This window comes from Telmatherina bonti, assembly GCF_933228915.1.
Source record: "Telmatherina bonti genome assembly, chromosome: 6".
Classification (NCBI taxonomy): domain Eukaryota; kingdom Metazoa; phylum Chordata; class Actinopteri; order Atheriniformes; family Telmatherinidae; genus Telmatherina; species Telmatherina bonti.
In genome coordinates, this window is record NC_136624.1 from 18,657,909 (window position 1) to 18,683,140 (window position 25,232).

The 25,232-nt window shown below is 36.2% G+C and overlaps 2 protein-coding genes across 4 annotated transcripts; both read right to left on the reverse strand.

The window, feature by feature from the left end:
• Positions 1-770: 770 nt before the first annotated feature.
• LOC306757254 (deoxyribonuclease-1-like) lies at positions 771-9,936 on the reverse strand. The gene is made up of 9 exons (XM_079242249.1): positions 9,876-9,936; positions 8,964-9,049; positions 4,632-4,726; positions 4,287-4,373; positions 3,638-3,750; positions 2,368-2,480; positions 1,530-1,684; positions 1,267-1,363; positions 771-1,133 (listed from the first exon to the last, which is right to left on the reverse strand). The coding sequence occupies exons 2-9, from the start codon at positions 9,042-9,044 to the stop codon at positions 1,002-1,004; spliced, it is 873 nt and encodes a 290-aa protein (XP_079098375.1). The 5' UTR covers positions 9,045-9,049; positions 9,876-9,936; the 3' UTR covers positions 771-1,001.
• Positions 9,937-14,157: 4,221 nt separating this feature from the next.
• LOC306757258 (deoxyribonuclease-1-like) lies at positions 14,158-24,591 on the reverse strand. Of its 3 annotated transcripts, none has more exons than XM_079242255.1 (9): positions 24,470-24,591; positions 22,341-22,426; positions 18,009-18,103; positions 17,664-17,750; positions 17,016-17,128; positions 15,746-15,858; positions 14,913-15,067; positions 14,654-14,750; positions 14,158-14,520 (listed from the first exon to the last, which is right to left on the reverse strand). In XM_079242255.1, the coding sequence occupies exons 2-9, from the start codon at positions 22,419-22,421 to the stop codon at positions 14,389-14,391; spliced, it is 873 nt and encodes a 290-aa protein (XP_079098381.1). In that variant the 5' UTR covers positions 22,422-22,426; positions 24,470-24,591; the 3' UTR covers positions 14,158-14,388. The 3 variants fall into 3 exon arrangements, with proteins under 3 accessions (XP_079098381.1, XP_079098382.1, XP_079098383.1); XM_079242256.1 differs by lacking the exon at positions 24,470-24,591 and adding an exon at positions 23,630-23,641; XM_079242257.1 differs by lacking the exon at positions 24,470-24,591 and adding an exon at positions 23,253-23,313.
• Between the last annotated feature and the right edge of the window lie 641 nt (positions 24,592-25,232).

Sequence of the window (25,232 nt, forward strand, 5' to 3'; positions counted from 1 at the left end):
TGAAAATATATGAAAGAATGTTCAGAAAGTACTTCAAGTTACTTAGTGCGAACTAAACTTAAACTTACTCACCTTTATGTGGACCTTTTTGAAAATATTTCCACTTTATTATTCCGTTTATTGATGAAAAATGTTTTATTTCTCATGTTCTTCTAAACTGACCACAAGTGTGGGAGTGTGTGTTAGAGAATGGAACACAATCATTTCTTTTCTTAGTATATCATCCCCCAGATAGTCTTGCTCACCCTCCCAAAAACCCCTTTCACTCCCCAAATACAAAAGTCTGGTTCAGTCACTGGTTGAGAGTTAAGGCATGGTTGCCATGGAGGATGCTTGGATCATGTTGCTTGTTGGTTGTGTTCCTCAGGTGGGGTGGAATATTTCAGGAGAACCAGAATATTATGGGAAGGTAAAGCATGAATGAAGAGGCCCAAAATGTTTTTTTTACCAGCAAGTGACGAAAACCTGAAAAACATTGCAGACTGACCTCTCTCAATGTTATCAGTCCCGATGTCCAGCATGTTTGTTAATCCATTTTAAAGGCTGAGTTTGCCTTTGTGGTGTCATTGAACACAGTGTAATGTGTATGTGTGCTCATTCTGTTAGGTATCTGAGGTGACGGAGACAGAGCCCTGGCCATTGCTGACCCTGGCCATTGTTTAGAAAGTTGCTCCTGTCCATCAGGTTTTTAAGGTGCTGTGCCTTTTCAGTGCATATCAGACATGAAACACTCCCGATCATCTCATAAAAAAGGGAACTCAAAGTGATGAGTAAGCTGTCTATTGAAACACAAGAACATTTTTTCAAGTTATTTCCATCTTTGACTGATTGTTGCTTTGACTTCAAAAAGTTTACTAAATGGTCTAACAGATATACAGCAAGACCCTCACAGAGCTTCAGTACACAGTTAAGATTAAAGAGAGACTTTCAGAGTAAATTGTGTTGAGCTTCTAAAATAGCAATCTGGTGAAAACTTGAGACATTTTATGCCAATGTTTGTCCTAACGTCTTCTTTTTGTTGGCTTCTTGGATGCAGCTGGCTGTTGTCGCTTTCTTTTTACTGCTGTTTTGGCCACAGTTTCATCGGCCTTCAGTTCTACCTCCACGGGGTAATGGTCGCTGATGCTGAGAGCCTTGTAAAGCAAAGAAAGTTGCATGTTAAATCTCCACTTCAATTCTGTCCTTCAGAACACATCATTTAACAAAGTTTAATCATTTCAGCCACATATAGTTTCCATCTGTTTTATAAATAAAAGTCAAGCTCACCTCTTCATCAGTGAGCTTGAATGCTGTCTGGAAGTTGAATGAATTGGCGGACCTGGGGACGACGGCGTCCTTCATGGTGTCTCCATACACCACGATCCTGTGTGCGGAAGATTATAACAGTGAGCTTATTCATCTTTAATAATGCATACCGCAGAGATGGTTGATTTCTATGATTAATACAGTAATAAAGAGAAAGCAATAATATCAAATAGGATAAAAAAAAAAAAAAAAAACTTTAATAACAAAGTTAATGTATGTATCACCTGTCGTAGGTGTGGTCATTGTTGTTGCTAGCTGTGGTGTCAACATCATCGCCTATCAGCCAGTGGAAAAGTGCAGAGTAGATACGGATGCTTTCCTTCTTCTTTTGGGAGAGGTATCTCCCGTCTGCATTGAAGTCCCCTAAAACCATAATGTTCTGTCAAAGAAATAGAAACAATGAGTGTTGTGCACTATTTTAGGGATAAGTATGCAGTGTTAAGTTCTTCTCCAACGTAATGATTTATGTTTACAGCTGAGTCTCACCAGAAAAGATGTATTTGCATTGATGTATTTGTCCACTTTTCAGGCAAGTGATACCATTCATGACTATAAACTGTTAGATAGTAATCTATTCCCAATTTATTGTTTTTATATGTCACAATGAGTCAACACTCCAACGCTACAATAATCAGTACAGTGTAATGTCTGCAAGAATCTTCTAACTCTTAACCCTAAAATAAGGACGCAACTTATCATAAATGTTGCACTTTTAATTCCTAAACCTAAGTATGAATGCAGTATGGAAAGTATGAAAGGTGGCTACAAAAAACAGTAAAAGGCTTGCAGACTTATCTGCCTTGGTGGTACAAAAAAAAAAAAAAAAAAAATCTATGGCAAGAAACTTGTATGCGTGTTTCACTTCATCACAAATGACATTAAAATTTATGTCAGGACAGAAAGCTAAAGATCAGATTCTTTTTGTTTTGAGTTACTTTAGTCATCAACATTGTTAAACTGTTGGAAAAGCTGCTTAACTTACTAAATTAGTCATAAATAACTTTTTTTTTTTTTTTTTTTTTTTTTAACTTTTCACATTTTTACTTTTCTCATAACACTTACATCAGTTTCCCACTTCTTCCTGACATGCTCCACCACGTCATAAAGCTCATCCAGCTCTTTCTGTGCATCCCCTGGCTTGGTGTGGACTGGAATCAGGACCAGGTCTTTCAAAACTGGTGCAGTGCACAAGTACAGAAAACAGAAACCTTAATACACAGCACACACTGACATGTTCACAGATATAAAACGTAAATAATGTTCTAGAAACTCCTTCTATGCAGTACGATTAATTCAACATAACACTGTGAGTCTTGTACCTTTTCAGTATAAACTATTTCTAATAAGTACAAGGAGGCAGGATGAAACAATCAGCATTAATATTACAACATGCTAATTTTCTATGTAATCCTGTAACCATGATGAAAAATTGGGGAATTGTATGCCGTGTTTTATGATCAGATCACCCCCTCATCTTTCCAGTGTGAGCTTGTAATTTTGTTGTGATGTCCCTTACAACATTAAACCAGATATAATAAATTTATAAAAAAAACTACATACCTCCCCCAAACCTTTAACAAAAAGATACATTGTGATGCAAAAATTGATAGCCCAACTGAGCTGATCTCAAAAGTTCTAGAGATTATTTTCCATGTTTTGAGCAAGTCCACTTTTAATCCTACAATTAAAGAGTGAAAAACTAACATAATAGTCATGTATACATGCAGATTCCTCAGATGACTGGAGCTATCTGCTTGCTTGTATCAGTTAATTGGCTCACATTTATCAGCCTATTGAGGCCTGATATTTCAGAAAGGCCACATGATGAAAACACTTTAGCATTACTCCTCAAATCTGTCAGGGTCACTGGTGGCTCTAAACAAATGCAAAAGAATCAGATGATTAATGTTCACAAACCAGCTGACGTTAAAAAGTTGGCAAAAGTGGCAATTTTCTCATTGTGACTTGGTGATTAACAGGGATGGTGGAATAAGATCTAATCTACTAGGTAGGTGCTAAGGTAAATCATACTCCCCTTTTACAGCACAAGACCCTCAGGAATACCTTGCAGAGCCTGGAGGGGGAAGGGTGGGTGGGATGACATACTGCTTTAATGTACAGTCAAAACTGTAGACATATTACTTTCATGGAAAATAATGAATTCATTGGTTTCCTTGGCTTGGCCTTTTTTTTTTTTTTTTTTTAATTGGCTGGTATGATTACCAAATGGATCACAATGAACTGGCACCATACAAATAAAGCTAAATTGAATTGAACTATGTTGTGGGCTAAAATCTGAATTGCTACTTAAAACATGTGGAACAGCACAAACCTGTGGTGGGACAGCTGAAGCGCAGGATGAAGGGTTCTCTGGCAAAGGCATCCTCATCTCCAACTTGATTGTCTTCATACTGCCGATAGTCTTTTAGTTTCACCTCGTCCTCTCTGAGACACACACATAGTGACAGGGAGTTGGTATGAGTATTGCATGAATTACACACACTAGATAACAGCAGAACACTCAGTTTTTTTCTTTTTTTCTTTTTTTTCTTTTTTATTTGATTTATTCAGCACTTTAAAATAAAAATAATATTGAAAAATAAACAAAATGAGCAAAACTGCAGCCTTTGACATGCTGTTGGATTTGATGCAAGTCATATGTGGGGACTTACATTATGCATCATAGGTGGTGGAGGGGTAGAAGTAAAATAAGTTATAAGAGCATCCGTTCCAAGAAAACTAAACAATTACAGCAGAAGTAGCACATATACAGAATATAATGTTTAAAAAACACATACAATTGAGTCCTTTTTATTCCACTCTACTCAGGTCAGCCATTAACTTTTGTTTTAGTCCAAAAGATAAAAATGTCTGTTCCTCAGTTTTGTGCCATGGTATCTGATCACCCATTGATTGTGAGATGTTTTATACAATGGCAGATGCAAACAGCACCTTTATGTAATGTTTATGTAATGTCTTACCTGTAGAAGCAAACATACTGCTCCTTGTAGGATTGTCGTCCCAGTTGGTTGCTGGCAATCATGGTGTAGGGATGTTGTCTGTTTTTCCTGAGCAAAAAAGGACAGTCTGTTTAATTGGTGAGAAACGTATTTAATCTTATTTAAACAGGTTATAAATATCCATCACGTTATGCTTCATGTATTTATTTCTGTCACTAAACTAGTCAAGCTCCTTAAAATGTTTTTAATCTTTGTTGTAATAATATAAGTTGCAAAATGATTACTGTGGATTTTTTTCTTAAAAAATAAAAACAAAAACAAAACGTTTGTTTCTTTCTAAACCAACGTTTGATGCTTTACACTCACCCAGTGTTGTTAAGCTTTTCTTTCAGCAGTTCCATGGCTTTGCCACTTTTATCCACCACCTCCAGTATCACCACCACACTGTACCGAGAAATAATCTGAGAGAACAGTAACATCTGCATGATTAAAAAATACGTACCATTTCATCATTATGTTATTATACGATTGTTTAATGATTAAAAAGATGATACGACTTCTTAAAACTGAAGCAGTTTCAAATAAGGAAAAGTTAAAACTGTAAAATATAATTAGACAAACTTTAGACATTTACACGCTGTTTTTCACTGAATGCAGTGTTTGCTCTTTTCTTGTATCTATACTCTATATCATATCAGATCACATGCTGGAAAAACTCTGGTGAAAAAAAAACACATGACCTCCTGAGCTTCTGTACAAACACAATTATAAATGCATGGTTGGATAAAAAAAAAAATTGCTTGTACGTCCACCTCTACAAGATAACTCCTGATTTAGAATAATTTTAGCCTATTTTTAATGTATTCTATTAATAGAAGTATAAATAGTGAATATTTCAAGTATAAACACACTTAAAGTCGATCATTTTACCAGACTTTCCTTTAATTTTATCTAGTTTAACACAACTTATATATTTTAAAATGTGTTGTTTAAGTATTTATTGTTGTCCATCATACGATTTATTCTTGAAGGCTGGTTCACCTGCTTGGAAGCCCATTAAAGTGGCATATCGAGGCATTGCATGCGTATCTCTATAGAGTCCAGACCAAGCTATAAGATCCTGATCTTGGCTAAGAAGAGGGCTAAAAATGAGTTATAGATGCAGAAGGAGCTGCAAGGTAGCTCTGGCTGTAGAGGCCGGCCAAGTGGTAAAATGCTGCTGGGTTGCCATGGAGAAGGTGTATGATGTTTTCTGACAGACATGAAACAGTCATTCACATCATGATCAGTGATGCATCACAGCACTTCTAGAGAAAGTTTTCTCAAAGTGTTTGACAAATAATTATGTTTATTCTTGTTTTGTTTCATCTAACAACGTGAAACAAAACAAAGAAAGTTTACATTTCAGTAATTTGATTAATGTGTCTTAAAGAAAAGTTCAGAAGCGGATGGCTCAATGAATTTCAGTGAAATTAATAAATTTGTTCTCTCATAAATAAGGCCATAAACATAGTTTAAAAAGAAAATAGTTGCCCACATTAACATTAGAATAACAAAACCCTAGGACTCTTATTTTCTACTTTTTTTTTTTCTACTTTTGGTCACTTGCAAACAAACCAACGCAGTCTGAAGACCAGTCCAGATGACTCTTCATCATTTCATTAATAGATAAATCAAATGATAAAAAGATTCATTCCTGTTCAACCTCTGAGCTGTTTCAGCTTTCACCACAGCATTTGGTTCATTCTACTCTGCAGCGACTATTTAGGAAAAACTAGTCAGCATCTTAATTCAAGATAATATTTAGTCAATTATTTTGCTGGGTTTTGAAACACTGATCGCATGTATCATGTTATTAGACCTCAATTTGTTATAGCAGCCAATACAGCTGATGAGATACACTAGCTGATTTTATGTTGATGAGATTCAAACTGTTTATAAAGAAAGCTGGTGCTTATCACTCCAACATGCTTCTCTTTTTCTTTGCGTGGGCAGAAATTTTGGGTGGTTCGACAATAAATTGTCACAAGACATTAACAGTGCACCGTTATCAAGAATCAGGGGGTGAGTCAGCTTACCCACTGGCTCTTTTAACCTCACTCTCCTCAACTCTGTTAAATCACACGAGCAGCCTTTAATAAAATAATAATAAAAATGACTAACTTGTTGCCTCACAAAAAGGAGGGTTTTGTCAACTGGAATGACTAAGTAGAAAAAAAAACTACATTAATTTTGAGCTTGTGGAACATTTATGAACATGTCAAATCTAATTATAGTGTAGTACCTATCATGTACTAGTACTTGATATGATAAAGTCACCATATATTAGAAAAGACACTTCACATCATCTTTGTTTTACTTTCAAGACACATGATGATTTTAGGTCCACCTATACTTACTGATGGGCTGTTTTTGTTCTTACCGTGGTGTGAGCATGGTTTTACTAAGGAATAATGTCAGACCAACAACCTCTGTCACAGTGCAGCATAAGTCAGCTGTTTTTAAAAACAGGAATGAGAGATAACTGGAGGGAAGTCACAAGACATTACATTGTAATACAAGATAATTCATTTCCATTATTATTCTACATTTTAACATGTAAACTGGATTAGTATCTTCTTAAAATGTTACTTACTCTCTGAAACTATAGTGAAAGGGGATCACTGCTGATATCAAGTCAACATGACATGAGATAATGATTTTCTTTTCTTTAAATTAGATTTTATTTTTCTTAAATAATACAAAACAAGAAGATTAAAGGAAACTAGAATATTTGTGAAGAAATTTAGATGGGCACAAATGCAGCTTCTGCCTGTTCAGATATATATTAATAGATGTAATATGCAGGCATTGTGACACAACAAAGCAGCCGCAGTGTACCTGGAAGGGTAGGTTTAATGACAGTGTTCTGTAAAAACATGCTACCTTGTCAAAACTTGGTAGCGCAGGCTGAATTAAGCACCAGTTTAAAGATCATTAAAGCTTGGGTACGTAATCTTGCTCAGACATTTTTTTTTTACTCTGGGTGAAGTGGTTCCTCCTCGTGATAGTAGTCTATACATTTGCAATCATAAACAATAAGATATATAGTTATAGACCCCTTAGTTGACTGTAAATCTGTAAAAACTCTGACCAATCAAAACGCTCGGGCTGAATTGAAGTTCTTCATTTCTTATATTTCATAAGCTTCTTCACGGCTGAGAAAATGCAGTAAGGATTTCTCCGACCCTGCTCGGTTTATTTGATCCGGTGATCTGGATAACCACCAAAGTAAAATCTGTTCTTCCTTTTCACATTTCCAACAATTCCTGAAAATTTAATTAAAATCCGTCCATAAATTTTTGAGTTATCTTGAACACAAACAGATAAACGTTGGTAAAAACATAACCTCCTTGCCGGAGGTAAGAAAAAAACCTTGGATCACACAAGGAGCAAAACCAGAGGGGGAGGAGCCAAGTCATGGTTCCACCTTCAGATCTTACTAGCTCCCCAACATTACCCACCCCAGCTTTAATCCACATATTTGTGGATAAATGATCTTCAAACTAACTGAAGTGTAGTCTTCAGAAAGAAATTCACTGGCAATTAAAACTCAAACTCTGAAGAAATGAATGAATGCAGAATAAATTACACAATCAAAGAATGTCACCCTACAAAGTAGCTATATTTAGGTTGGATGATACAAGAGAGGAGACGAGTGAATGCCGATATTTACATGTAATATGATTATAAAAGAATCAAAATATCTAAAAGAACTTGCAATATACAATTGATATGAATTAGAATATAAATATATAAAGCTTATTTTACAATACGAAAGTCTCACAACACACAGTATATGTGACGCCTGAACAGTCTAAATTGATCCATCAAAGTACGCTACCTGATATATTTATTGAAGGTAGGATGATCCAACTGTTTAAATTTCCTCATAAAAAATGTGCTACCGTATACAGTTGCCTATTTTACTGCCAAATCCCATTCATTTCAGCAGGACTAAATATACATTTCTTTTCAAATTATGTAAACACTTAAATTTAGTAGTTTCAAAAAGTACTGGGTAATCTCAACTATTCCAATCTGCTGGTTTTACATGATGGACAAAATATGATCTAATGTTTTTGACAAGCGCAGTGCTTAATTGTTTGGAAAAAGTGGGTTTTCTCTCTTTTATATTTATTTGAACCTTTCGACTGTTGAAATGCTAAATAATCCACAACTCTTTCTGTTTCCAACAAAACTGTATCCACCACAGTCCTGTCTCGTCTTGTTGCAGCCATTTTTCAAGTCTTCCCTGAAAACATGTCAATTAACACCCACGTTGTTCAAGCATCTGCAGAGACATCATACACCACAAAATGATCGGAATGAGTGTAAACATGGTTACTTCCCTGCCTTCCTTCTTAATCTGATTGAAAATTATTTTGAGGCTGATCGTATCAGCTGTGACGCATTTTTATTCTGATTGAACTTTCAATCGGATTAAAAGGGGTCCATGTAAACATGATTAGTTATTTATTCAGCATAAGTGGATAATGAAACTTTGCCTACCAAAGTTCACCTGGCTAATTAAAAAATTTGTCTCATTATCGATAACATTAAAACTGTCTTAGAACCGGTTTGTTACAAAACCAATGTAATATTAAACAGTCTATCATAAATTATTGTATTTATTGTATAAATAAAGTCAATCAGTACCTTGATGAGATGCTTGCAAACATCCTTGTCTGTGACTTTTTTCATTCCCAGGTTCTTCACGTTGAAGGCTGCTACTTTCATAGTGGCTTCATGGGGAATGAATGAAAAGGATGTGAGAACATTGCTGCTAAAACTAACCAATAACAGAATCCAAAGGTAAACTGAATAGATCAAGTCTTGGAAACAGATATTAGAAAGAAACAGAAAAACTGCTTAGTGAAGACTTTGTGTTGCTGTTCTTCGTACAGTTTGCACTTCTAAAATGAATAAAACATCATGGCAGACAAGGCAGAACAAAAGAAAAAAACTTATCTTTGGTTAAATCTTGTTCATGAAAATATTACAACACTTGCAAACGTTTTACTGTTGGCTCTGCACGCAGAGCTTGCATGACTAGACTTCACTGTAAGTCCCTAACAATGAGTCAGTAATGTTTACATGAGTTATTCAACCCTTAAAAAGATAAGGTAACAGATAATCTAACGCTTTTCAGTTATTGCAATACCAGACACATTTAGCATGACAATGATTTATCAGTAACAAGTTTAATGTTTCACTTTGCAGTGTGGTGGAGTAGAAGAACAACAAAATGAAAACTGAATTTAATGTTCAAGTCAAACTTTCCCACCATGTCACGTCCCCCAAAACCAATCAAATTTGAATTCAGCCGTAAACTTTTTCCAAAAAAAATTGAATTAGTTTAACAGAAGATTTAAAGCAACAACTGAAATGACACCACACACGCCACGCAATGCAACCAAAACTGAAGATTCTGCTTTCATTTTAGCTGATTTTAAAATTAAAGTAAAAAAAAAAATCGTTCTATTCCTGGCTATATATTCTGTTAGATATTGACTGATGCAGAATAGTTTTACTTATAAGTAGTTAAATAATGCAGAGGAAAATTCTCACCAGTGCAGCTGAAATGTGCAAAGTAGAAAAGGTGCAACGTCTGATATGTCAGCAAAGACGCTGAAGCTATATTCTGCAGAAAACAGAACAAATATCTAACAGGAAGTATTGGTCACAAAAACCCAGCTATGTGAATAAACACGCCCAGCACCCCTATCAGCAGCAGTAAACACTTCCTGTCTGCAGAACAGCTGAGCCACTTATCCCCTCCTCTATACACAAAACTGTTGATCCAACAACAAACCCTGGGTGAGAAGAAGTGGTAGTGTTCTGGGAAATAACAACAGAAAGCTCTTGTTGAGTTATAGGATGAAGCTGGAGATGAGGGTCAAGTAGAAAACACCAGTAAGACCAGCAGATTTATGATAATCACCAACCAGTTGAGAAGAACACGGACAGAACCAGCGAGCCGGACTGTTCCTTCAGTAGATTCAACATGCAGAGACGTGCTGCTGAAAACATCCTGCTTATCTTCTTTATCAAAAACCGCCACTCCCAGTGTTGCCAGTGCTTCTAGGGTTGTTTTCATTACCAAATCCCCCCCCAGTTTCACCAGCCACTCACCAGGACAGCTGTTAGAACCACGACCACTCAGCTCTCTAGTGTCTTCAACGCCGTTCTGGCTGCTAACTTTACTGTCATTTAAAAGAGAGTTGTTCAGAACAAAAAGTGGGCTCTACAGAAGCAGCACTGAGATGTAGCGGCGATTATTACAGTAGGGAAATACAAGCTCTGCAGCTCATGTCAGTTAAACAAATGAGCCAGTTATGTGAAACGGAAGATCCGGGACTACGTCCTTTCATGTGGAGACAAGGTGGAGTTACAAGTACCAGGGAGTACGTTGGCCAGACTCATGCATCTGTATATCCAGACTGTCCCTCTGTTCTGTTGAAGTTTCAAGTCTCTGCTGATCAGTGTTACAGTAGCTTCTGAAATACAAGTGGATGAAATTTCATCTCCATTATTGGCATCATCTTTCAGTTCTCTATTTTCCAGATCAGACTCAGAAGGAATGAATGTGTTATAAAACAGTTTCATTATTTTTTCACACCATTCCTTCACCACGTTACTTGTCTCTGGTGTATTTATAGTTTCTGTTGGAGAGTAAACAGTGTTGCAGTGAAATGTGGTCTAGAATTAGAAAAAAGAAAATGAAACAAACAGCAGACATAAAAGAAGAAGTCAGAGCAGCTGCTGACATTTTTATCAGCACCAGAAAATAGGATTTGGGAAGTGGTTGCTTTTTTTTTTTTATTACAGTAATTCAGTAATATTAACCACATTCTTCAATCTAGAATAGACCCGTCAAGTAGAGAGAAATGTATGTCATGTACTCTGTAGCAAAATGTACTGTCAACACTTACAAGCCTTTACATGACTTTGCATGGTAACTATACGACGCTTAGAGGCGAAACGTGCATAAATATTGACGTGTTGTTTGTAGTGTAAGGATTTGGTTTCTGGTTCACTTCAAGTACTGGAAAGCTTGCAGACATTGAAATTCATATGAAAAAGTGACTGAAGACAATATTTTGGTCTGAATTTGAATCGGGAATGGACCATACATGTTTCATTCAGATTTTGAAATGAAAATAAAAAGAATTCTATTCCAGCTACTCTTTTTTCAGATACTGACTGATTCCTTAATAAAGTAGTTGATTAAGTAGTTGAATAAGGCGAAGAAAGGAAAATTCTCACCTGCTCAGTTGAAACGCACAAAGTGAAAAAGGTGCAGTGTCTGGTATGTCGACAGAGACCGAAGCTAAACTCTGTAGTAAACAGAATGTCTGTCAAACTGGAAGGAAGGGCTTTGTGTGCCAGAAACACACAGACATACCAGCCAGAACACGCCAAGCAGTCCCGTAAAACAAGTCGGCATTTGTAAGCGGCTGAGTTTGAGTGTAACCATTACATCTGATAAGGTGCAACAGCTGCTCAGACTTTAAATTGACAAGACCAAAAATAGTTTATGAATTAAACTGGTGCTCAGCACTTCTCCAGTGGTCTTCTTCTTTCCTCTGTATAAAATTACTGCAATACTTGTATTACTAAAATTCATCATTACCTTGATAAGATGCTCGCAAACATGTTTGTTCTTGACTTTTGTCATTCCCAGTTTCTTCACATTGAATGCTGCTACTTTCATTGTGCCTTCTTCTTTTGTAAGGGAGGACAGATAACTTGGTTAGAGATGGTAATGTAGTGATCATTAGGCAGAAGAAACAAAAGAGAAACACCAAGAACAGAATGCAGAGAAAAAAAACTAGGGAGACCAAGTGACTGAAACAAAAATCAGGATAAACCACCCAAAAAACGGTTGGTAACGTCTTTGTGGTGTGCTGCAGTTGTTGGTGCAGTTTGCATTATTATAATCAACAATACATTATGGAAGCGGACTTTCCAGCCATAATGTATGAATAAAAAGCTCTCATTGTTAAAGAGTCTTCATTGAAATATAAACACATTTCTTATTGTTATGCAAGTAGACATCAATCTAAGAATAAATTCAGTGTAGCCTCTTGATACCATTTCAGTGACTAAAAAAAAATAAAAAAAAATTGGGCAGCAAATTAGTTGATCCATTTAAATGGTTGGACAACCAGAACCCATTTTGTATGAAAGGGATATCATGCTTGCAGAAGTTGCAGACTGCCCCTTTATTGTTTTAGTTTTCAGTGTGGTTGGGTAGAAGTTAACAAAATAGAAACAGAATTTAGACTTCAAGTCAAACTGCCTTTTCTCCACCACTGCAGCCCCAAAACAACAAAAAATTGAATTCAGCATTTCAACTCAAATTAGTTCCAGTTTACAAGCTTATATTAACTTAAAGTAATAACTGAACTCTATAGTAATCATTAAAAATGAGAAATTTTATGGTTTCATAGTAGATTTTGAAATGAAAATAAAAAGAATTCTATTCCAGCTACTCTTTTTTCAGATACTGACTGATTCCTTAATAAAGTAGTTGATTAAGTAGTTGAATAAGGCGAAGAAAGGAAAATTCTCACCTGCTCAGTTGAAACGCACAAAGTGAAAAAGGTGCAGTGTCTGGTATGTCGACAGAGACCGAAGCTAAACTCTGTAGTAAACAGAATGTCGGTCAAACTGGAAGGAAGGGCTTTGTGTGCCAGAAACACACAGACATACCAGCCAGAACACGCCAAGCAGTCCCGTCAACTGCAGGAAATCTTTTAAGGGTTTTCTCCAAGTAGTCATCTTTTAAACATACAATTGGTGACACATTTGTTAGAAGTTGTGAAAATAAAACTTTAAGTTTAGTAAGACTATTAACCTAATGTTAGCATGAAGCTATGTAGCAGTGTTAAGCTATGTTAATTTCATTTACTGTACATAGCACACTTAGTACTACCCCAGTTGCCAAAAGGCTGTTCAGTCTAGTTTAAGATTCACTAGATACGTTTTGAGATAATATGGGGAAACAGTATCATATTTAGCTTTTCCCGGGTGTTTTGGGACCAGACATCAAATCAGGGGATCAAGACGTTGAATCTGAAAATATATGAAAGAATGTTCAGAAAGTACTTCAAGTTACTTAGTGCGAACTAAACTTAAACTTACTCACCTTTATGTGGACCTTTTTGAAAATATTTCCACTTTATTATTCCGTTTATTGATGAAAAATGTTTTATTTCTCATGTTCTTCTAAACTGACCACAAGTGTGGGAGTGTGTGTTAGAGAATGGAACACAATCATTTCTTTTCTTAGTATATCATCCCCCAGATAGTATTGCGCACCCTCCCAAAAACCCCTTTCACTCCCCAAATACAAAAGTCTGGTTCAGTCACTGGTTGAGAGTTAAGGCATGGTTGCCATGGAGGATGCTTGGATCATGTTGCTTGTTGGTTGTGTTCCTCAGGTGGGGGTGGAATATTTCAGGAGAACCAGAATATTATGGGAAGGTAAAGCATGAATGAAGAGGCCCAAAATGTTTTTTTTACCAGCAAGTGACGAAAACCTGAAAAACATTGCAGACTGACCTCTCTCAATGTTATCAGTCCCGATGTCCAGCATGTTTGTTAATCCATTTTAAAGGCTGAGTTTGCCTTTGTGGTGTCATTGAACACAGTGTAATGTGTATGTGTGCTCATTCTGTTAGGTATCTGAGGTGACGGAGACAGAGCCCTGGCCATTGCTGACCCTGGCCATTGTTTAGAAAGTTGCTCCTGTCCATCAGGTTTTTAAGGTGCTGTGCCTTTTCAGTGCATATCAGACATGAAACACTCCCGATCATCTCATAAAAAAGGGAACTCAAAGTGATGAGTAAGCTGTCTATTGAAACACAAGAACATTTTTTCAAGTTATTTCCATCTTTGACTGATTGTTGCTTTGACTTCAAAAAGTTTACTAAATGGTCTAACAGATATACAGCAAGACCCTCACAGAGCTTCAGTACACAGTTAAGATTAAAGAGAGACTTTCAGAGTAAATTGTGTTGAGCTTCTAAAATAGCAATCTGGTGAAAACTTGAGACATTTTATGCCAATGTTTGTCCTAACGTCTTCTTTTTGTTGGCTTCTTGGATGCAGCTGGCTGTTGTCGCTTTCTTTTTACTGCTGTTTTGGCCACAGTTTCATCGGCCTTCAGTTCTACCTCCACGGGGTAATGGTCGCTGATGCTGAGAGCCTTGTAAAGCAAAGAAAGTTGCATGTTAAATCTCCACTTCAATTCTGTCCTTCAGAACACATCATTTAACAAAGTTTAATCATTTCAGCCACATATAGTTTCCATCTGTTTTATAAATAAAAGTCAAGCTCACCTCTTCATCAGTGAGCTTGAATGCTGTCTGGAAGTTGAATGAATTGGCGGACCTGGGGACGACGGTGTCCTTCATGGTGTCTCCATACACCACGATCCTGTGTGCGGAAGATTATAACAGTGAGCTTATTCATCTTTAATAATGCATACCGCAGAGATGGTTGATTTCTATGATTAATACAGTAATAAAGAGAAAGCAATAATATCAAATAGGATTAAAAAAAAAAAACCTTTAATAACAAAGTTAATGTATGTATCACCTGTCGTAGGTGTTGTCATTGTTGTTGCTAGCTGTGGTGTCAACATCATCGCCTATCAGCCAGTGGAAAAGTGCAGAGTAGATACGGATGCTTTCCTTCTTCTTTTGGGAGAGGTATCTCCCGTCTGCATTGAAGTCCCCTAAAACCATAATGTTCTGTCAAAGAAATAGAAACAATGAGTGTTGTGCACTATTTTAGGGATAAGTATGCAGTGTTAAGTTCTTCTCCAACGTAATGATTTATGTTTACAGCTGAGTCTCACCAGAAAAGATGTATTTGCATTGATGTATTTGTCCACTTTTCAGGCAAGTGATACCATTCATGACTATAAACTGTTAGATAGTAATCTATTCCCAATTTATTGTTTTTATATGTCACAATGAGTCAACACTCCAACGCTACAATAATCAGTACAGTGTAATGTCTGCAAGAATCTTCTAACTCTTAACCCTAAAATAAGGACGCAACTTATCATAAATGTTGCACTTTTAATTCCTAAACCTAAGTATGAATGCAGTATGGAAAGTATGAAAGGTGGCTACAAAAAACAGTAAAAGGCTTGCAGACTTATCTGCCTTGGTGGTACAAAAAAAAAAAAAAAAATCTATGGCAAGAAACTTGTATGCGTGTTTCACTTCATCACAAATGACATTAAAATTTATGTCAGGACAGAAAGCTAAAGATCAGATTCTTTTTGTTTTGAGTTACTTTAGTCATCAACATTGTTAAACTGTTGGAAAAGCTGCTTAACTTACCAAATTAGTCATAAATAACTCTTTTATTTATTTATTTTTTTTAACTTTTCACATTTTTACTTTTCTCATAACACTTACATCAGTTTCCCACTTCTTCCTGACATGCTCCACCACGTCATAAAGCTCATCCAGCTCTTTCTGTGCATCCTTTGGCTTGGTGTGGACTGGAATCAGGACCAGGTCTTTCAAAACTGGTGCAGTGCACAAGTACAGAAAACAGAAACCTTAATACACAGCACACACTGACATATTCACAGATATAAAACGTAAATAATGTTCTAGAAACTCCTTCTATGCAGTACGATTAATTCAACATAACACTGTGAGTCTTGTACCTTTTCAGTATAAACTATTTCTAATAAGTACAAGGAGGCAAGATGAAACAATCAGCATTAATATTACAACATGCTAATTTTCTATGTAATCCTGTAACCATGATGAAAAATTGGGGAATTGTATGCCGTGTTTTATGATCAGATCACCCCCTCATCTTTCCAGTGTGAGCTTGTAATTTTGTTGTGATGTCCCTTACAACATTAAACCAGATATAATAAATTTATAAAAAAAACTACATACCTCCCCCAAACCTTTAACAAAAAGATACATTGTGATGCAAAAATTGATAGCCCAACTGAGCTGATCTCAAAAGTTCTAGAGATTATTTTCCATGTTTTGAGCAAGTCCACTTTTAATCCTACAATTAAAGAGTGAAAAACTAACATAATAGTCATGTATACATGCAGATTCCTCAGATGACTGGAGCTATCTGCTTGCTTGTATCAGTTAATTGGCTCACATTTATCAGCCTATTGAGGCCTGATATTTCAGAAAGGCCACATGATGAAAACACTTTAGCATTACTCCTCAAATCTGTCAGGGTCACTGGTGGCTCTAAACAAATGCAAAAGAATCAGATGATTAATGTTCACAAACCAGCTGACGTTAAAAAGTTGGCAAAAGTGGCAATTTTCTCATTGTGACTTGGTGATTAACAGGGATGGTGGAATAAGATCTAATCTACTAGGTAGGTGCTAAGGTAAATCATACTCCCCTTTTACAGCACAAGACCCTCAGGAATACCTTGCAGAGCCTGGAGGGGGAAGGGTGGGTGGGATGACATACTGCTTTAATGTACAGTCAAAACTGTAGACATATGACTTTCATGGAAAATAATGAATTCATTGGTTTCCTTGGCTTGGCCTTTTTTTTTTTTTTTTTTTAATTGGCTGGTATGATTACCAAATGGATCACAATGAACTGGCACCATACAAATAAAGCTAAATTGAATTGAACTATGTTGTGGGCTAAAATCTGAATTGCTACTTAAGACATGTGGAACAGCACAAACCTGTGGTGGGACAGCTGAAGCGCAGGATGAAGGGTTCTCTGGCAAAGGCATCCTCATCTCCAACTTGATTGTCTTCATACTGCCGATAGTCTTTTAGTTTCACCTCGTCCTCTCTGAGACACACACATAGTGACAGGGAGTTGGTATGAGTATTGCATGAATTACACACACTAGATAACAGCAGAACACTCAGTTTTTTTCTTTTTTCTTTTTTTTCTTTTTTATTTGATTTATTCAGCACTTTAAAATAAAAATAATATTGAAAAATAAACAAAATGAGCAAAACTGCAGCCTTTGACATGCTGTTGGATTTGATGCAAGTCATATGTGGGGACTTACATTATGCATCATAGGTGGTGGAGGGGTAGAAGTAAAATAAGTTATAAGAGCATCCGTTCCAAGAAAACTAAACAATTACAGCAGAAGTAGCACATATACAGAATATAATGTTTAAAAAACACATACAATTGAGTCCTTTTTCTTCCACTCTACTCAGGTCAGCCATTAACTTTTGTTTTAGTCCAAAAGATAAAAATGTCTGTTCCTCAGTTTTGTGCCATGGTATCTGATCACCCATTGATTGTGAGATGTTTTATACAATGGCAGATGCAAACAGCACCTTTATGTAATGTTTATGTAATGTCTTACCTGTAGAAGCAAACATACTGCTCCTTGTAGGATTGTCGTCCCAGTTGGTTGCTGGCAATCATGGTGTAGGGATGTTGTCTGTTTTTCCTGAGCAAAAAAGGACAGTCTGTTTAATTGGTGAGAAACGTATTTAATCTTATTTAAACAGGTTATAAATATCCATCACGTTATGCTTCATGTCTTTATTTCTGTCACTAAACTAGTCAAGCTCCTTAAAATGTTTTTAATCTTTGTTGTAATAATATAAGTTGCAAAATGATTACTGTGGATTTTTTTCTTAAAAAATAAAAACAAAAACAAAACGTTTGTTTCTTTCTAAACCAACGTTTGATGCTTTACACTCACCCAGTGTTGTTAAGCTTTTCTTTCAGCAGTTCCATGGCTTTGCCACTTTTATCCACCACCTCCAGTATCACCACCACACTGTACCGAGAAATAATCTGAGAGAACAGTAACATCTGCATGATTAAAAAATACGTACCATTTCATCATTATGTTATTATACGATTGTTTAATGATTAAAAAGATGATACGACTTCTTAAAACTGAAGCAGTTTCAAATAAGGAAAAGTTAAAACTGTAAAATATAATTGGACAAACTTTAGACATTTACACGCTGTTTTTCACTGAATGCAGTGTTTGCTCTTTTCTTGTATCTATACTCTATATCATATCAGATCACATGCTGGAAAAACTCTGGTGAAAAAAAACACATGACCTCCTGAGCTTCTGTACAAACACAATTATAAATGCATGGTTGGATAAAAAAAAAAATTGCTTGTACGTCCACCTCTACAAGATAACTCCTGATTTAGAATAATTTTAGCCTATTTTTAATGTATTCTATTAATAGAAGTATAAATAGTGAATATTTCAAGTATAAACACACTTAAAGTCGATCATTTTACCAGACTTTCCTTTAATTTTATCTAGTTTAACACAACTTATATATTTTAAAATGTGTTGTTTAAGTATTTATTGTTGTCCATCATACGATTTATTCTTGAAGGCTGGTTCACCTGCTTGGAAGCCCATTAAAGTGGCATATCGAGGCATTGCATGCGTATCTCTATAGAGTCCAGACCAAGCTATAAGATCCTGATCTTGGCTAAGAAGAGGGCTAAAAATGAGTTATAGATGCAGAAGGAGCTGCAAGGTAGCTCTGGCTGTAGAGGCCGGCCAAGTGGTAAAATGCTGCTGGGTTGCCATGGAGAAGGTGTATGATGTTTTCTGACAGACATGAAACAGTCATTCACATCATGATCAGTGATGCATCACAGCACTTCTAGAGAAAGTTTTCTCAAAGTGTTTGACAAATAATTATGTTTATTCTTGTTTTGTTTCATCTAACAACGTGAAACAAAACAAAGAAAGTTTACATTTCAGTAATTTGATTAATGTGTCTTAAAGAAAAGTTCAGAAGCGGATGGCTCAATGAATTTCAGTGAAATTAATAAATTTGTTCTCTCATAAATAAGGCCATAAACATAGTTTAAAAAGAAAATAGTTGCCCACATTAACATTAGAATAACAAAACCCTAGGACTCTTATTTTCTACTTTTTTTTTTTTCTACTTTTGGTCACTTGCAAACAAACCAACGCAGTCTGAAGACCAGTCCAGATGACTCTTCATCATTTCATTAATAGATAAATCAAATGATAAAAAGATTCATTCCTGTTCAACCTCTGAGCTGTTTCAGCTTTCACCACAGCATTTGGTTCATTCTACTCTGCAGCGACTATTTAGGAAAAACTAGTCAGCATCTTAATTCAAGATAATATTTAGTCAATTATTTTGCTGGGTTTTGAAACACTGATCGCATGTATCATGTTATTAGACCTCAATTTGTTATAGCAGCCAATACAGCTGATGAGATACACTAGCTGATTTTATGTTGATGAGATTCAAACTGTTTATAAAGAAAGCTGGTGCTTATCACTCCAACATGCTTCTCTTTTTCTTTGCGTGGGCAGAAATTTTGGGTGGTTCGACAATAAATTGTCACAAGACATTAACAGTGCACCGTTATCAAGAATCAGGGGGTGAGTCAGCTTACCCACTGGCTCTTTTAACCTCACTCTCCTCAACTCTGTTAAATCACACGAGCAGCCTTTAATAAAATAATAATAAAAATGACTAACTTGTTGCCTCACAAAAAGGAGGGTTTTGTCAACTGGAATGACTAAGTAGAAAAAAAAACTACATTAATTTTGAGCTTGTGGAACATTTATGAACATGTCAAATCTAATTATAGTGTAGTACCTATCATGTACTAGTACTTGATATGATAAAGTCACCATATATTAGAAAAGACACTTCACATCATCTTTGTTTTACTTTCAAGACACATGATGATTTTAGGTCCACCTATACTTACTGATGGGCTGTTTTTGTTCTTACCGTGGTGTGAGCATGGTTTTACTAAGGAATAATGTCAGACCAACAACCTCTGTCACAGTGCAGCATAAGTCAGCTGTTTTTAAAAACAGGAATGAGAGATAACTGGAGGGAAGTCACAAGACATTACATTGTAATACAAGATAATTCATTTCCATTATTATTCTACATTTTAACATGTAAACTGGATTAGTATCTTCTTAAAATGTTACTTACTCTCTGAAACTATAGTGAAAGGGGATCACTGCTGATATCAAGTCAACATGACATGAGATAATGATTTTCTTTTCTTTAAATTAGATTTTATTTTTCTTAAATAATACAAAACAAGAAGATTAAAGGAAACTAGAATATTTGTGAAGAAATTTAGATGGGCACAAATGCAGCTTCTGCCTGTTCAGATATATATTAATAGATGTAATATGCAGGCATTGTGACACAACAAAGCAGCCGCAGTGTACCTGGAAGGGTAGGTTTAATGACAGTGTTCTGTAAAAACATGCTACCTTGTCAAAACTTGGTAGCGCAGGCTGAATTAAGCACCAGTTTAAAGATCATTAAAGCTTGGGTACGTAATCTTGCTCAGACATTTTTTTTTTACTCTGGGTGAAGTGGTTCCTCCTCGTGATAGTAGTCTATACATTTGCAATCATAAACAATAAGATATATAGTTATAGACCCCTTAGTTGACTGTAAATCTGTAAAAACTCTGACCAATCAAAACGCTCGGGCTGAATTGAAGTTCTTCATTTCTTATATTTCATAAGCTTCTTCACGGCTGAGAAAATGCAGTAAGGATTTCTCCGACCCTGCTCGGTTTATTTGATCCGGTGATCTGGATAACCACCAAAGTAAAATCTGTTCTTCCTTTTCACATTTCCAACAATTCCTGAAAATTTAATTAAAATCCGTCCATAAATTTTTGAGTTATCTTGAACACAAACAGATAAACGTTGGTAAAAACATAACCTCCTTGCCGGAGGTAAGAAAAAAACCTTGGATCACACAAGGAGCAAAACCAGAGGGGGAGGAGCCAAGTCATGGTTCCACCTTCAGATCTTACTAGCTCCCCAACATTACCCACCCCAGCTTTAATCCACATATTTGTGGATAAATGATCTTCAAACTAACTGAAGTGTAGTCTTCAGAAAGAAATTCACTGGCAATTAAAACTCAAACTCTGAAGAAATGAATGAATGCAGAATAAATTACACAATCAAAGAATGTCACCCTACAAAGTAGCTATATTTAGGTTGGATGATACAAGAGAGGAGACGAGTGAATGCCGATATTTACATGTAATATGATTATAAAAGAATCAAAATATCTAAAAGAACTTGCAATATACAATTGATATGAATTAGAATATAAATATATAAAGCTTATTTTACAATACGAAAGTCTCACAACACACAGTATATGTGACGCCTGAACAGTCTAAATTGATCCATCAAAGTACGCTACCTGATATATTTATTGAAGGTAGGATGATCCAACTGTTTAAATTTCCTCATAAAAAATGTGCTACCGTATACAGTTGCCTATTTTACTGCCAAATCCCATTAATTTCAGCAGGACTAAATATACATTTCTTTTCAAATTATGTAAACACTTAAATTTAGTAGTTTCAAAAAGTACTGGGTAATCTCAACTATTCCAATCTGCTGGTTTTACATGATGGACAAAATATGATCTAATGTTTTTGACAAGCGCAGTGCTTAATTGTTTGGAAAAAGTGGGTTTTCTCTCTTTTATATTTATTTGAACCTTTCGACTGTTGAAATGCTAAATAATCCACAACTCTTTCTGTTTCCAACAAAACTGTATCCACCACAGTCCTGTCTCGTCTTGTTGCAGCCATTTTTCAAGTCTTCCCTGAAAACATGTCAATTAACACCCACGTTGTTCAAGCATCTGCAGAGACATCATACACCACAAAATGATCGGAATGAGTGTAAACATGGTTACTTCCCTGCCTTCCTTCTTAATCTGATTGAAAATTATTTTGAGGCTGATCGTATCAGCTGTGACGCATTTTTATTCTGATTGAACTTTCAATCGGATTAAAAGGGGTCCATGTAAACATGATTAGTTATTTATTCAGCATAAGTGGATAATGAAACTTTGCCTACCAAAGTTCACCTGGCTAATTAAAAAATTTGTCTCATTATCGATAACATTAAAACTGTCTTAGAACCGGTTTGTTACAAAACCAATGTAATATTAAACAGTCTATCATAAATTATTGTATTTATTGTATAAATAAAGTCAATCAGTACCTTGATGAGATGCTTGCAAACATCCTTGTCTGTGACTTTTTTCATTCCCAGGTTCTTCACGTTGAAGGCTGCTACTTTCATAGTGGCTTCATGGGGAATGAATGAAAAGGATGTGAGAACATTGCTGCTAAAACTAACCAATAACAGAATCCAAAGGTAAACTGAATAGATCAAGTCTTGGAAACAGATATTAGAAAGAAACAGAAAAACTGCTTAGTGAAGACTTTGTGTTGCTGTTCTTCGTACAGTTTGCACTTCTAAAATGAATAAAACATCATGGCAGACAAGGCAGAACAAAAGAAAAAAACTTATCTTTGGTTAAATCTTGTTCATGAAAATATTACAACACTTGCAAACGTTTTACTGTTGGCTCTGCACGCAGAGCTTGCATGACTAGACTTCACTGTAAGTCCCTAACAATGAGTCAGTAATGTTTACATGAGTTATTCAACCCTTAAAAAGATAAGGTAACAGATAATCTAACGCTTTTCAGTTATTGCACAACCAGACACATTTAGCATGACAATGATTTATCAGTAACAAGTTTAATGTTTCACTTTGCAGTGTGGTGGAGTAGAAGAACAACAAAATGAAAACTGAATTTAATGTTCAAGTCAAACTTTCCCACCATGTCACGTCCCCCAAAACCAATCAAATTTGAATTCAGCCGTAAACTTTTTCCAAAAAAAATTGAATTAGTTTAACAGAAGATTTAAAGCAACAACTGAAATGACACCACACACGCCACGCAATGCAACCAAAACTGAAGATTCTGCTTTCATTTTAGCTGATTTTAAAATTAAAGTAAAAAAAAAAATCGTTCTATTCCTGGCTATATATTCTGTTAGATATTGACTGATGCAGAATAGTTTTACTTATAAGTAGTTAAATAATGCAGAGGAAAATTCTCACCAGTGCAGCTGAAATGTGCAAAGTAGAAAAGGTGCAACGTCTGATATGTCAGCAAAGACGCTGAAGCTATATTCTGCAGAAAACAGAACAAATATCTAACAGGAAGTATTGGTCACAAAAACCCAGCTATGTGAATAAACACGCCCAGCACCCCTATCAGCAGCAGTAAACACTTCCTGTCTGCAGAACAGCTGAGCCACTTATCCCCTCCTCTATACACAAAACTGTTGATCCAACAACAAACCCTGGGTGAGAAGAAGTGGTAGTGTTCTGGGAAATAACAACAGAAAGCTCTTGTTGAGTTATAGGATGAAGCTGGAGATGAGGGTCAAGTAGAAAACACCAGTAAGACCAGCAGATTTATGATAATCACCAACCAGTTGAGAAGAACACGGACAGAACCAGCGAGCCGGACTGTTCCTTCAGTAGATTCAACATGCAGAGACGTGCTGCTGAAAACATCCTGCTTATCTTCTTTATCAAAAACCGCCACTCCCAGTGTTGCCAGTGCTTCTAGGGTTGTTTTCATTACCAAATCCCCCCCCAGTTTCACCAGCCACTCACCAGGACAGCTGTTAGAACCACGACCACTCAGCTCTCTAGTGTCTTCAACGCCGTTCTGGCTGCTAACTTTACTGTCATTTAAAAGAGAGTTGTTCAGAACAAAAAGTGGGCTCTACAGAAGCAGCACTGAGATGTAGCGGCGATTATTACAGTAGGGAAATACAAGCTCTGCAGCTCATGTCAGTTAAACAAATGAGCCAGTGATGTGAAACGGAAGATCCGGGACTACGTCCTTTCATGTGGAGACAAGGTGGAGTTACAAGTACCAGGGAGTACGTTGGCCAGACTCATGCATCTGTATATCCAGACTGTCCCTCTGTTCTGTTGAAGTTTCAAGTCTCTGTAACTATACGACGCTTAGAGGCGAAACGTGCATAAATATTGACGTGTTGTTTGTAGTGTAAGGATTTGGTTTCTGGTTCACTTCAAGTACTGGAAAGCTTGCAGACATTGAAATTCATATGAAAAAGTGACTGAAGACAATATTTTGGTCTGAATTTGAATCGGGAATGGACCATACATGTTTCATTCAGATTTTGAAATGAAAATAAAAAGAATTCTATTCCAGCTACTCTTTTTTCAGATACTGACTGATTCCTTAATAAAGTAGTTGATTAAGTAGTTGAATAAGGCGAAGAAAGGAAAATTCTCACCTGCTCAGTTGAAACGCACAAAGTGAAAAAGGTGCAGTGTCTGGTATGTCGACAGAGACCGAAGCTAAACTCTGTAGTAAACAGAATGTCTGTCAAACTGGAAGGAAGGGCTTTGTGTGCCAGAAACACACAGACATACCAGCCAGAACACGCCAAGCAGTCCCGTAAAACAAGTCGGCATTTGTAAGCGGCTGAGTTTGAGTGTAACCATTACATCTGATAAGGTGCAACAGCTGCTCAGACTTTAAATTGACAAGACCAAAAATAGTTTATGAATTAAACTGGTGCTCAGCACTTCTCCAGTGGTCTTCTTCTTTCCTCTGTATAAAATTACTGCAATATTTGTATTACTAAAATTCATCATTACCTTGATAAGATGCTCGCAAACATGTTTGTTCTTGACTTTTGTCATTCCCAGTTTCTTCACATTGAATGCTGCTACTTTCATTGTGCCTTCTTCTTTTGTAAGGGAGGACAGATAACTTGGTTAGAGATGGTAATGTAGTGATCATTAGGCAGAAGAAACAAAAGAGAAACACCAAGAACAGAATGCAGAGAAAAAAAACTAGGGAGACCAAGTGACTGAAACAAAAATCAGGATAAACCACCCAAAAAACGGTTGGTAACGTCTTTGTGGTGTGCTGCAGTTGTTGGTGCAGTTTGCATTATTATAATCAACAATACATTATGGAAGCGGACTTTCCAGCCATAATGTATGAATAAAAAGCTCTCATTGTTAAAGAGTCTTCATTGAAATATAAAC